Source organism: Balaenoptera musculus, chromosome 7 (genome assembly GCF_009873245.2).
Source record: "Balaenoptera musculus isolate JJ_BM4_2016_0621 chromosome 7, mBalMus1.pri.v3, whole genome shotgun sequence".
Taxonomy (NCBI): Eukaryota; Metazoa; Chordata; class Mammalia; order Artiodactyla; family Balaenopteridae; genus Balaenoptera; species Balaenoptera musculus.
In genome coordinates this window covers 52,225,324-52,238,135 of record NC_045791.1, presented here as the reverse complement: position 1 = coordinate 52,238,135, position 12,812 = coordinate 52,225,324, and the positions used below count along the sequence as shown (strand labels likewise).

At 50.4% G+C, this 12,812-nt stretch overlaps 1 protein-coding gene across 2 annotated transcripts in view; it reads right to left on the bottom strand.

Moving 5' to 3' along the window:
* Window positions 1-12,812, bottom strand: part of GAD1 (glutamate decarboxylase 1) — a 41,470-nt gene that overhangs the window by 25,175 nt on the left and 3,483 nt on the right. For both annotated transcript variants that reach the window (XM_036859090.1, XM_036859089.1), the window contains 3 exons: window positions 10,924-10,986; window positions 5,128-5,286; window positions 3,562-3,804 (listed from right to left, as the gene is read on the bottom strand). In XM_036859090.1, coding sequence (XP_036714985.1) covers window positions 3,562-3,804; window positions 5,128-5,286; window positions 10,924-10,986 — 465 coding nt within the window. The remainder of the gene's footprint in view (window positions 1-3,561; window positions 3,805-5,127; window positions 5,287-10,923; window positions 10,987-12,812) is intronic.

Below are 12,812 nucleotides of genomic sequence, written 5' to 3'. Positions count from 1 at the left end.
TCTATCCTTCCCTCCTTGTGATAAGGACTCATTCAGAACATCTAGACTAGGACTTCTAATAGCAGAATATACCGATCCCTGCACCTCAAGAGTCCTCGAAAAATAATACTGATCTTTAGAAAGAATAAAAGAAGCATAAACAGTAAGCTTAGTGTAAATTCAAGGCCAGATTTCAGACATTCATGTAGATTACTCTAAATAGCTTAAACTGGTCCATTTTGCTCTACTCGGCTCAGTGCCAACAAAATCTATGAGATCTCCTACAACATAACTAATTTTGTTGAAGTCCATTTAAATATAAATATGTATATACATATATATATACATATACGCACACACACATAATACCCATTTGAAAACTTTTAACAACAAACATTTAATTTTAAGACAAGATTGAATTATAAATAAATGCAATCACACCATTTGACAATGTATCAAAATCACATCGCATAGCAGAGACAAAAGATGGACACGGACAGACAGACAGACTGACACAAATAGCCCTCAAACAAAAGCGAAACAGTATCTCACGGTCTATTAAAATATAAAAGGACACAAAGTCCCCCCAAACCTTACTTTCCTCTTATGGCTATAGCTTAATGAAGCCAAAATCTCATACCAGAATTTCTATCAAGCAACAAAATGACCTAGTTTAAATTTCAATTTCAACTGTCTATAGTCAACAAAAATACTAACAGATGATAGACGTGGTACTGAGCAGCCCACAGCTTAGAATCAGGTTGGAGAGAAAGAAAGAGTAATTTTTTAAAGTAAAATTTTTGAACAAATAAGCTTCAAAAAAAAAAAGAGATGGAGGAAGAAATCTGTTGATTAAGAGACATATTAAGCAATTGCAATGTGAGGGACTTATGTGGATCTTGACTCAAACTGTAACAAAATAAAACATTTATGACATTCATGAGACAATTGGAAATTTGAACACTGACTATGTGATATTAAAAAATTATAAATTTTTTTTGGATGTACCAATGATAATGTGGTTTTTTTAAGAGTCCTTGAGGATAAAAAATATTTATGAATGAAATAATACTATGCTGGAGATTTGCTTCCATATAGTATAGAAGAGAGGGGAGTGAGTGGGGTGTCAGGTGAAACTACACTGGCAAGAGCTGCTAATAGCTGAAGCTGGGTGTTGGGTATACAGGGTTCATTACATTATTTTATTTTTGTATAAGTTTAAAATTTCCATGATAAAAAGTTCAAAAAAGGAAAACTAAGGAAGTCAGCATGTCTACTGTGACTGAGGTCTGACTAGCGTTTCTCTCAGTTCTTGGAGAATGTATATACATTGGTTCCTTTTTCAGAAGTCTTTGTTAATCTGTAGGGAAATTTCCAAAGGCCATCATCAGTCCTCCACAGACGCTTCCCAGATCAGTATGTTTTCATTCTAAAACCCTACTCATTATTCTGGCTGTGCATTAATACTCTTAAAAAATATCTTCCACTTCCACTGCAGAATACCTGTGGGTTTACTCTATTGCTCCAGTAACTACATCTAAACTACAGACCAGCAACTAGGAAATGTGTTTTCCCATGAAAGCAACAGTACACTTTGCCAGGGTCAACACCCTGTAATGCAGGTTTCACACTGCCTGAAGACTATGAACTCTACAAATGCAAATATCTGCTTCTAGAAGCTGCTCTGAAGAACAGGGATGAATGGCTCCAGGCTAAGTATCTAATTGGATTCACACACTCGACTCTAGTAGGAGTCCATGCTTCTCTGACCACGTGCTACTTCAGTTTTGTAGGCGATATGAGTTGCTATTATGACAAATCCATGTATTTTTCTTTGAGGGGCAAAACTATTCTGAGCTTTCATGATAAACGTACGTGGTCTCATCTCTCTGATAAAGTGTTTGTGGCGTGAACTGACAAAATAAAAATAGTGGACCAAAGCTAGTCAAGCTAAAACATACACGGAGAATTCTGACTCTGTTTTTTTTCCTAGCCAAATAACAACTTGATCTCCACCAGGAACAGATTAGCCATCAGACCAAGGTGAGATGTAACTAAATGGATGAGCATGCTTTTCTTTAAAAAGCAAACACAGACTTTGTAATATAGTTGAGTCTTGTCCATCTTGCAGTTATTCAAGGAAGCTACACCTATACCAGTGGTGTTGGCAGACTTCAAAAGCTGTTTGGGATTCATTACTTAAAAATGCCTCTTTGGCCAGCCTCATTATTTCATTATAACCCTTGTTTTTGACATCCAATAGTCTTACTCAGTCCTATTACAACACCCTCCCCAGTCATATCTTCAAATGACTAGGAAGAGTGATCAGGATAATAAAGGAGAGAGAGAGAGAAAGAAAAAAGAACAAGAGGCTACCAGTCGTGGGCTCAGGGGCTCCTCTGTGGGGACAACCATGCTATGGACTGCCAATTCCTGTACATCAGTCTGTCCAAGAGCTCAGGAGAGCCAGGCTACAGTGGGGAAAGACGGTAGGGGGAAGAAACCACTGCTTGATTCCTAGGCTTAGAAAGAGCCAGACAGAGATCCCAAAAGTCCTTGAACTTGAGGCAACTGGAGAGTAACCACCTGGCCAGGATTGCTGAGTAGAGAGAGTTCCTATAACATAGAAAGGAGGCAAGAGGGCGTCCTCCAGGGCTCCCTGTTGGAGATAGGATTTGGTGCCTCAGGATACCTGAACTCCAGAGGATGGAGTAGAATGCAAAGGGTGTGTAAGTGTGTGGCTTTTGGGCCTAGCAAATAGAGGGTGTGGTGGGTTGAACTGTGTCCTGTAAGAGATTGTTCAAGTGTTAACCCCTGATTCCTGTGACTTTATTTGGAAATAGGGTCTTTGTGGATGTAAACAAGTTAAGATGAGGCCATACTGGATTGGGGTAGTCCAAAGAAGAGAGAAACCTGGACACAGACTCTTGGAAAATGTCATGTGAAGATGAAGGCAAAGATTGGAGGGATGCATCTACAAGCCAAGGAATGCCAAGGAATTCCCACAACCATCAGAAGCTGGAAGAGGCAAGGATGGCTCCTTCCCAAGACTCTTCAGAGAGAGCATGGCCCTGCAGACACCTTGATTTTGAACTTTTAGCCTCCAGAACTGTGAGATAATAAATTTCTGTTGTCTTAAGTCACCCAGTTTGTGGTCATCTGTTGTGGCAGCCCTAGGAAACTAGTACAGAAAGAAAAGGAAATGGGCCCAATTCTCCCCAGTTTCAGGGACAGGCAAGGGTTGGATTTATCAGAATGAAGTAGGCGTGAAAATGGAGTAGAGAATGGATCATTCTGCTCTCTTTAGGTTGTGAATAGCCTCAAACCAAGAATTAAAACTCTTTATACAGAACTTGACATAGCACCGTGTATCTGTATCTTTTAAATCTATTTTTACAACAATAAATAATGATGGGATTTTGTCACTGCGTCTGGTGGTTCTGAGGTCATGGAGCGCTTTGCTGCCTTCCTTCACCCGGGTTTGTGTTTCTCCTTCAACATGACTTTGACATCCTGGCAATCGGCAAAGGTCTGACGCAGGGCAAGGTTGCCACTGCGTGTCAACCTGGCTCTCACCCTTACCTGTGCGGACGCCATATTTCAGGGTGTCTCTGCAGTCGACCAGGATCTGCTCCAGGGACTCAGGGTGGTCAGAGAGTTCCAGGTTGAAGCCCTCCATGCCTTCCAGCAGCTGGTGGGGGTGGTGGAAGTCCAGCACCTTGGTGGAGCGATCGAATGTCTTGCGGACGTAGTTGAGGAGTATGTCTACCACCTCCAGCAGGAACTGCACAGTTTGCTCCTCCCCGTTCTTAGCTGGAAGCAGATCTGGTGGGGGGGAAGCCCATGAGTGGTTATCACCTGACTCGTATCTGGATTTCCTCAGTCAGCTTAGAAATCCCTAATATGCGTATCTTTATAGGACTGATTTTCTTCCAGGATATGCATGCATTGAGAATCTGATGTACCATCTCCCCAGAACAATGTACATCGGTGTATACACAGAAGCGCTGCATATATTCTCTGGGGGTTCACAGAGTTTCTGATAGTTAGGCTGCTCATAAATGAAACGCTTTGAGAAGCCACGAGCAGCCTGCCCCTGCAGTTATCCATTTGGGCACCTGTCAGGCGTGTGACAGACGGGGCGTCTGTCTTGATCCCCTAGTACCAGGTGTGTCTCTGTACATCTGGCTCAGACACTGGGCTTTCGGTTTGGTGTTATGATGTGCTTGATCTGTTGCTGGTGGCGGGTGAGGCTTCTGTGGGTAGAGGCTGAGGTCACACCGAAGAGGATGGTTCTTTATGTTGTCCTTAGACAGAAAACTAGAACTGGAAGGTGGGAGAGGGAACTCCTGCCTCTCTCTTGACCTTACCTTTTAGGGCTTGGCCTCTGGGATGCCAGAAGGTGACTCTGGGTTCCGGCCTCTGTTAGGCAGAGTCAGGCTGGGGGATAGCCAGGGGGGATAGCTGTAGGGGGCCCCAACTGAAGTTGTCAGCCATAGCTCAAGAACAGACTGGCTGTATATGATGTTCTGTGTCTATTCTTTGGATTATCTCTCCAAGGTTTAGTGAATCTTGTTTACTGTTCTGGTTTGGCCTCCATGGCTTGTGGGGAGTTCACGGAAGGGGGAGGGGGGTGGGTTTACCTTTGAGCTGGTCGGGAAAGACTGGGAAAGCACCTCCTGAGACCCTTGTTGTAGGGGCAGCGGTAATGAGTGAAAGATCTTCAAAAGGAAAATGACCTTCAGGACAGCACTTGGTCATGAGGCCCAGCTACACAGCTTCCCACAGGGTGATTTTGTTGCTGTGGGCACCACCCTTGGAGGATAAATGCTATGGAGGGAATAGCTGGATTTTCTTATATGAAAGATTTCTTTGGATTCTGAGATTCTATGACTGTGTATTTGTCCCTGCAAGTATCTTTAGAGTTGGCTGTTTTACTGATTGTCCTCATCCAGCTTTCAAATGATGGAGACCTGGGCAATAGGGAAGGAGGGAGTATATTATATTCAAATGTTGGGAAAGCAGTTTCATGATGGTTCAGAGAGAATAATGACTTTTTTTGTAAAAGAAGCAAGATGTCAGGAAAAAGTAAAGAAACTCCAATAAGCAACCTACTGGATAGCACTAGGGCTGGGGGGTGGGGACTACCTCGAGCAAACAGGTTGGAGAAGTCGGTCTCTGTGCGCTGGAAGCGACCATCCCTGTCGCTGTTTTCACAGGAAAGCAGATTCTTGGAGGACTGCCTCTCCTTGAAGGCGCTCACAAGCCTGCTCTTCTCTTCCAGGCTGTTGGTCCTTTGCAAGAAGCCTGTAGCACAAGAAGCTGGGTCAGAGGAAGGGCACCAAACTCCCAGCCTCGGAGGGTCAGCTGCTGGCCCAGGTCGGCTCTCCAAGCAGGGTTCTCACTTTTCCTGAATAGAAGCTGAGTGTCTGTTTTATGTATAAGGGCTCTGGCACTGCTCGCCTCCAGGCGGGGAGGGGGCAGTGCCAAGTGTCATCAGTGGCACAGAGCCAGTCATGCAAGAGAGAAAAACAGTAAGTGAAGCCCATTCTCCTCTGCGAACATGACAGTGAACGCAGAATTAAGTCAACTGGACAGCTTCCACTCCAGTAACCAGCCCCAGGATGGGGTTTTAAGGGAAGGGACACAAACGGAGAGGATGCTGCCAGCTCTGGGTTTACGGGCTGTGCGACCAGAGGGAGGAGGGGGTGAGGACCAGCACTGAGGACTGGGGAAGATGCTTTCCTTGGACACCAGGTAAATGCTACCAGGGTTGAATGTAAGTTGAATTTTTCTGACCCAACACTGAAGGGCAGCTTTCCCTGTACCACCCCCTCTCCTTAAATAAAGGTATTGGAGAAAGAGACAAGAAAGCCTAAAATTTTATGTGTGGTGACATTTAATTCCGTAAATACTTATTGAGCACCTCTTGTGGAAAAGGACTTTACTAAGCATTTAGGACCAGGGACAGATAAAGATAAATGAGACAGATCCCCTCTTGTCCAGGAGCTTGCAGATTGGCAGATGGTGACCAACAATGTAATAAAGCTAGAAAGCCATCCAAAAACTCCACAGAGATGAACTCTGAGCCCAGGGTGGGAGTCAAAACACCTCCCCGCTGCCCCTCAGAAGGAGTGGAAATCTCTCCCGCCTGAGGTGAGCAGTGCAAACACTACCAGTGGCAAACCCAGAAGCAGGCTGAGCTGAAAGGGCTGAGGCTCTGCCAACCAGGAGCACATTTCCTCTCTCAGTACCTCCACCTGTCCCTTCTGGGGCTCGGGACCTGCAGACCCGCTCCTTCCCTCAGCATCTCCTCCAATTCAGCCTCAATCTTAGTCCGAAATGCAACACCCTGAAAAGAGGAAGAAAGTTCTAAGCTTCTTGGTGACCCCAAAGCTGTATTTGTAGATACCAAGATCCTTGGGGAGTCACATACGTCACAAGGCAGGCTTGGAGGAAAGTCCCGGGAGGTTCCACGAGAGGCAAGTTAATCTGGGGAATTCAGCTTTACTTCCCCAGGGCTGCAATTCAGTGGTGAGGGGTGGAGGAAGGAGGGATGCAGGGGGAAGGCTGCAGTGATTAGAATCCTCCCACACACAGAAGCAGGGGTCTATTTTTGGAGGGAAGAATAGGAAGGCAGAGGCACCAGGCCTTTCATTGTTCCCAGCACCTTTAAAATGTATCACTAAAGCTCTAAAGGACATCAGAAGGGGGGAAATACACTATAATAGAGCTCCACACTTGGATATAAAGATGGGGGGGGTGTATCCTCCCCTTCACCTCTGCTCCTACTTTCTGAACTCCTCCTCCAAATCCCCAGAGTCCAAAATGAGAAGCTAGCACTCATTTGCCAGAGGGATGCAGGACCACCTGGCTCCTGAGTGAGACTGGCCCCCTACACCCAGAACAGGCAGCAGTGGAATTTGTTTCAAGCAGGCTGAGAAGACCAAGTGCCCTAATGGAGGTGAGGTCCTGCCTAGCTGAACTCCCGCTCTTTGGGTCTCTGACCTCTGGTTGGTTCTGACTCACTCCCTGGGAAAGTCTCTGCCTTGAAACCCCTTAGCAACTCCTTTCCTAGGTGGGAAAGGACCTAGGACCTGCATTTGGGCTTTGGATATTATCTCCAAAGGAGTTCTTCTCACAGGCATTCCCAGAGGTGTCCTGATAGGAATGAAAGATGATAATTAACGACACAACTTTAAACCTGCATCTCATTCCTGGACCACACTTCCTGGCGTGCACAAGGAATTAGTGTTTTCTATACATCTTATCATTATTCTATGCAAAGCACACTTATATTGCATTATAATTTGTGTTAAAAACCATTAATTTGCTAATATAAACACTTAATGGATATTATTTTTGGAATATCACTTTTTTGGAAGGTATTTGTTTTCTAAAATATTGGGAGCCTCAAAAACAAGGTCAAGGACCCGGGCCTCTCTGGGCTCTGAGAGGCTCTGGAAGTTCATATGCTTCTCCAAGGATAATGAGGTGGTGGATGACATTGAGGTCAGTGCTTTGATGACCTCCCTGGCTAGCAAGGCGTCCTGGAAACAGAGGTCCCTGAGACTAGAGCAGACTGTACTCCCTTTTGCTCTATACCTCAGCTATAAGGACCTAGTTTAAGGTAACTTAGCTGAACATTCTTAAGAGGCACAGAGGCAAGCGGAGGGGAGCCGAAGCTGCGGTAAGCTTTGGCCCGGTCGTAGCACCCTGGCTAGCTTCCACCTATGAGCCGAGGGCGATCCTGCTGCTGGTCCTCACAGCTGCCCCCAAACTCAAAGCCCTAATCAGCCCCGTGAGAGGGGGGAGGTGTGAGGAACTAGAGCACCTGGGTCAAGCTGGTTGTTTCCAAGTGGGGTTTCAAACTGAGCCTGGCAAAAGGGCACCTGGCCAAGGGGGCAAGTGAGGCCTGAAGCCCAACCCCCTTGCTGTCTCTTACCAAGCTGTAGCATGGAGTTGTATCTCCCTAGAGGAAGGGGCTCTTTTCCTGATTTTTCTGGGCTATAAGTACCCTGCTAGATCTCTCCCCTACCTCAAACTTTTTTTTTTTTTAATTTCAAGAGAAGCCATAATAAATACAGAATATTTGAAATGTATGTTTAAAAGTTGGTGACTGACACAAAATTAAACACACACACAAACACACGCACTGCATGGGCTAAATAAAACAGCTCAGGGACTGTAACTGGCAGCCAGTCTGGGACCTCTGAATACAGAAGTGATGGAGGCCCAAGGACACACTGGGAAGTGAGCAGAGCCCAGAGCCACAACTTAGGGCTCCCTGCATCTCCTTCTATTTAGGTCATGCTATCATGCCTGTAGCCACCCGGCTCTCTACCTCCTGGCAAGACCCTGGGTTTCTTCTGGCTGACTGCCTTCCCACGGGATTCTGCCTCCGGAGCTAAGGGTTCCACTGGTGAGACCAGAGGCCTTCCTTGCAGCTTTGTCTTCCTGGGGGGTGGGGGGGCGGGGATCCAGGAGAGGGGGTAGGAGAGGGGGTGGGGTGGAATCTTGGCAAGGGCAATGGAGGGGTCCCCCAGGGCAATGGATCTGGAAGTGAGAAGATCACCATTAGTCCCTCAACTCTCTTAAGGTGAAAGGTCAAACCAACCTGGAGAGTGTCAGGTCAAGAGGGCACCTTTCAAGCCCGTGAAGGTCTGGGATGAAGGGAGTGGGGGAATCTGTGTGTGGAGGAGGGGAGGGGTCTGTGGATTCAAGTCAAAACCAAAGACTGCACTTTGCCTCCGGTAACTAGACTAAAATGGAAAGCCAGAGTTGGCGCAAAGTATGGAAAACAAATCCTCCCGTTGTTTTGTTTCCTTTCAGAATCAAACCTATTGTAAATCCTCCTAACCTGTGGCCCCCAAAGCATGCGTATTAGCAGAAGGCAATTGCCCCTCAACACACTACCAGCCCTCTCCTGTCACAGGGGTTTCAACTTTCCTGAAATTAATGTTGGGGAGGTGAGTAAAAACAGAGAAGAAACTCCCTGAGGATGGTAGCCCCCAAACGCCCAAGAGCTCTCCCTCAGGGGAAGCTGATGCAAACCTCTATTCCCCAATTCCTGTACCCCTGTGCCTGGACATCTATTCCGGGACCCAGGGATGCTCCTGCCCCTTTACCTTTTCGGGTCACTTCGGGTGTGTCCCCAAAGCGGCGTTTAGACCTTCTCTTCTCCCCAGACCCTGAGGGTCTGCAGTCGGGGCGGCAGGGGGCACCGCCCAGGGCCGAGGCCGGGAAGCGGGGATGGGGATGGATGAAGGCCGCTGGCTAGGCAGGCCTAGGACCGCGAGGAAAGCAGCGCTCACCCCAAGCCTCCCCCACCCTGTCCAAGACCGTGTGGGCGCCCAGGGCTCGCTCAGTTCTGCTTGCCCGGCTGCATGACAATGACGGCTGCTCAAGCCGAGCGCCGCCGCCGCCGAAGGGACCTGGCGCGAAACGGGCCATTAAGCCGGGAATGGCGGCGGGGGGAATGGGGCTATTTATAGAACAAAGCTCGGCTGCCGCCAGCTGCCCCCGCGCGGGGACGCTGCCCAGGCCTCGCGCCGCGGGCCTCGCGTGCTGGGGAGAGGGCCAAACCCCGGGGCCTCCCCGCCGCAGGGCTGGGCTTTCCCTGCAAAACGGCTAGGTCCTGGAGTCGAGCAACCCTTGCTCACCGTAAAGCTGCTTCTGGGATCAAGGGGACAGAGCCCCAGAAACGCAGGGAGGGCGCCGCGCCGCAAGGCGGGGAAGGGAGGGTGACTCCCAAAAGCTGCTAAGTAACTCCTCTCGCTCCGGCCACAAACTCTCGCCTCCCTGGGGCCCCGGGATGCCGGACAGCTGGGAAGATCAGGCCCGGAGACCACCGGCTCGCCGGCCCACTCTCGGGCGCTCGGGGGGCTGGGCGGGCGTGCCTACGCCTGCGCCGCCACTATCTCCAGCGCGCAGCAGCTGACGGATGGCCTTTTAATAAGCCCCACGTTAATCTTACCCCGCCTCTCCACCCCCTGACCCGGGACGTCCGTATTTTCTGGCCCGATAAGGCTAGAAATTTTAGACGGTGAAATGTAGCAAGGAAAGCAAGTTCTCATTGTTCAGCCAGAGCCACTCAGCTGTGTCCCTTCGAACAAATCTCCCTTTTTCCTTAAAAAAAAAAAAAATTACACCCCTTGGGCGTTTTCATTTTAGATCCTTACGTCTCCGGAGAGCAGTTCTTTCTCCCGTCCAGCTCCCAGATCTATTTTCCTTCCTCTCTAGCAAATCGTGCCCGATACCCCCTTTCCGTCTTGCGGCCCCACGCCCCCTCTGCCCCCTTTCCCTTCCCTCCTCTCCTTCAAGGGCAAGCTCCGCAAACCCTCTAGCTTGCACCGCCCGCACCTCCTCCAGGCAGGCCACCGAGGGCTGCAGGCAATCCTTTCTCTTGGCCTCCAAGGCCTCAAAGAACGAAACCTGAATCCGTTTTGACATCTCGGGCAAAAATATACAGCCGAGGAAGCCACTTTCAACGCGCGATGGTGGAGAGGGAAGGAATACGACGCGCCAGCTACCGTCTAAGGCGGATGTCTTGCCTTGGGCCTGGCTCTCCAGTAAACCCGGACCTTTTTATGCCGCCTTCGCGTCGCGTAGGCCGAGCGCAGGGGTCAGAACAGCCAAAGCGCCGGGCAAGATGAGCGGGGCTGTCGCGCGGGGGCGCTGTGCTCGCGCCCAGCTAGGGGAGCCCCGAGGTCTCAAGTAGCCCAGGAACCCCCCATCGGAAAAGGTCCCTCGGGGGCACGTCAGGAGAGGGCAGAGGAAGGTCAAGGCCAGTAGAGGAGCGTCTCTGCCGGGCGTAGGGGCTGTAGACACTAGAAAACAGACCCAAGAGCCAGGATTCCCTTCCGCGTACGTCCCACTCTCCCAAACCCGCAAAGCCCGCTCGCCTCGCAGCCCTTTGGGGCCCCAGCCGGCCCTTTCACTTACCACAGATCTTCAGCCCCAGTTTTCTGGTGCATCCATGGGCCACGCCGCACCAGGTGTCATACGCTAGAAACCAAGAGACGTGCGATCAGTGAGGCTCGGACAGTCCGGCACCCGGTCGAGGGCAAAGGTTTTCTGGGGAGGGTAGGGGCAGGTCTTCGCCAGTGCGCCTCATTAAAAAGCTCTTTCCCGAAAGGAGCTAAGAGCCAGATCTTTGGGCCGACGGGGAGACTCGTGCCCCCCGAGACCCCACCACACTCCCTTCCTGCTCCGACCTCAGGTACAGAACAGTGTCTCTGAGAGGCCACGCACCCAGCGCCCCGCCCGGCCTCCCAGCGACTACGATGGGGTAGCCGCCAAGCCGGGGTCGGAGTGGGACAGGGCTGACCGCAGGTGCAAAGGGCCAGGCCCGGCTCCTCGAGTTGCCCAACACCCACCCGCAGGCCCAGTCCCTTGGTCTCCGCCCCGCAGACTCGAAGGGCAACCACAGCGGCTGGGAAAGGGAACACAGAGACATCTGGGACCAACACGTCTCATAGTTTCTTGGCGGGTCTCCAGCCGAGTGGCAGCTTAAAATAAACTGGCATGAAATGGGGTCGCGGAAGAGTTCAGGAATTAATTGGGTGAAAAATAGTATTTGACTAGATGATCGGGCTCGCATGGCTGCTCTTCAGTGGGACCGGGGAGTCGGCAAGACAATAGTGCGCCTCGGGTCCTCATCCCCTGCCCCCTCTTCCCAACCTGCCCCTCATTAACCCTTCCCTCGGACGTCTCGGATCTGGAGCAGGCGAAGGCGAAGGGAATCAGACACTTTTTCTCTAGGTCTGAATCGCGGATTCAGGCGCTGCCGTGTTCTCAGACTCCTCAGTGTCTATCCTGCCCTCGGGGTTCAACTTCCAGCCAGAAGCACGGGGGTGCCTGCAGAGCCTGCATGCGAGCCGGTGTAGTGGGCCTAGCCTGGAATTCCCCTCGGATTCCTCATAGCAAGGCGCCTCCAATCACTCCCATCCCCCACCCCATCCGGGCCGGTGCCTTCAGCCGGGCGCGAGTGTTTGCTGCGATAAGGAGAGTGACATCCATTAAACCCGAGGCACAACAGAGCCCCAGCGGGGAGAAGAACTAGCCCGACGTCAATGAGAGCGTGTCACAGATGGAGTTCCTGCAACAGACAGTAGTAAATCGGTGCGAAAGCTAAACCCTAACAAAAATGCCTGGCAGGTAAAGAGCTATTTTCATCCGATAGAGTGCTTTCATTTTAAACGCCATCTCACCTAATCCTCATAACCCTATGAAGCAAGAGGAGTGTTAATCTAAGACTCACTTTTACAAATAAGAACACTGAAGCTCAGAGAGGCTAGGAGAGTTTTCCAAGGTCACTCAGCTGTGACGTTGGAGTTCAGACCCATTGCACTGCCTTTTAGAGTTGGGGATTGCAGTGAAAGAGAGATGGGAAGAGGAAGTGAGAGAGATCCTTTGCCGTAGCCAGAGTAAGGAAGACCGAGTGGCTGAGAACAAGGAGGAGGCGTCGCTGGAGCAAGAGGTCGAGTAAGGTTGTGCGAATTGAGCAACGCCACCTCCCAGGAGACCCTGGAGGGGCAGAGAAGCAGAGCCAGCTGGGCGGGCGAGGATGTGTCTGCAAGGGAGGGCAAGGATGGGTAGAGAGCCAGGCGTGCACACACAGCCTAGAATGCTCACGGCGGCTGGGCTGTCGGGGCCGGCGGCGGCGTTCTCAGGACAGGTGCTGCAGGCTCTTCCTGGGCCCAGTTCTCGGCTATCTTCCCTCCGCCCTGGCGAATTCCGGGCGCGCCCGGCCATGAGCGAACTCGGGTCAGCTCCTCTGCTCGGTCTGGGACCCGCGGTTGGGCACATGGGCTCCGCTGCTGGTTGCCTCT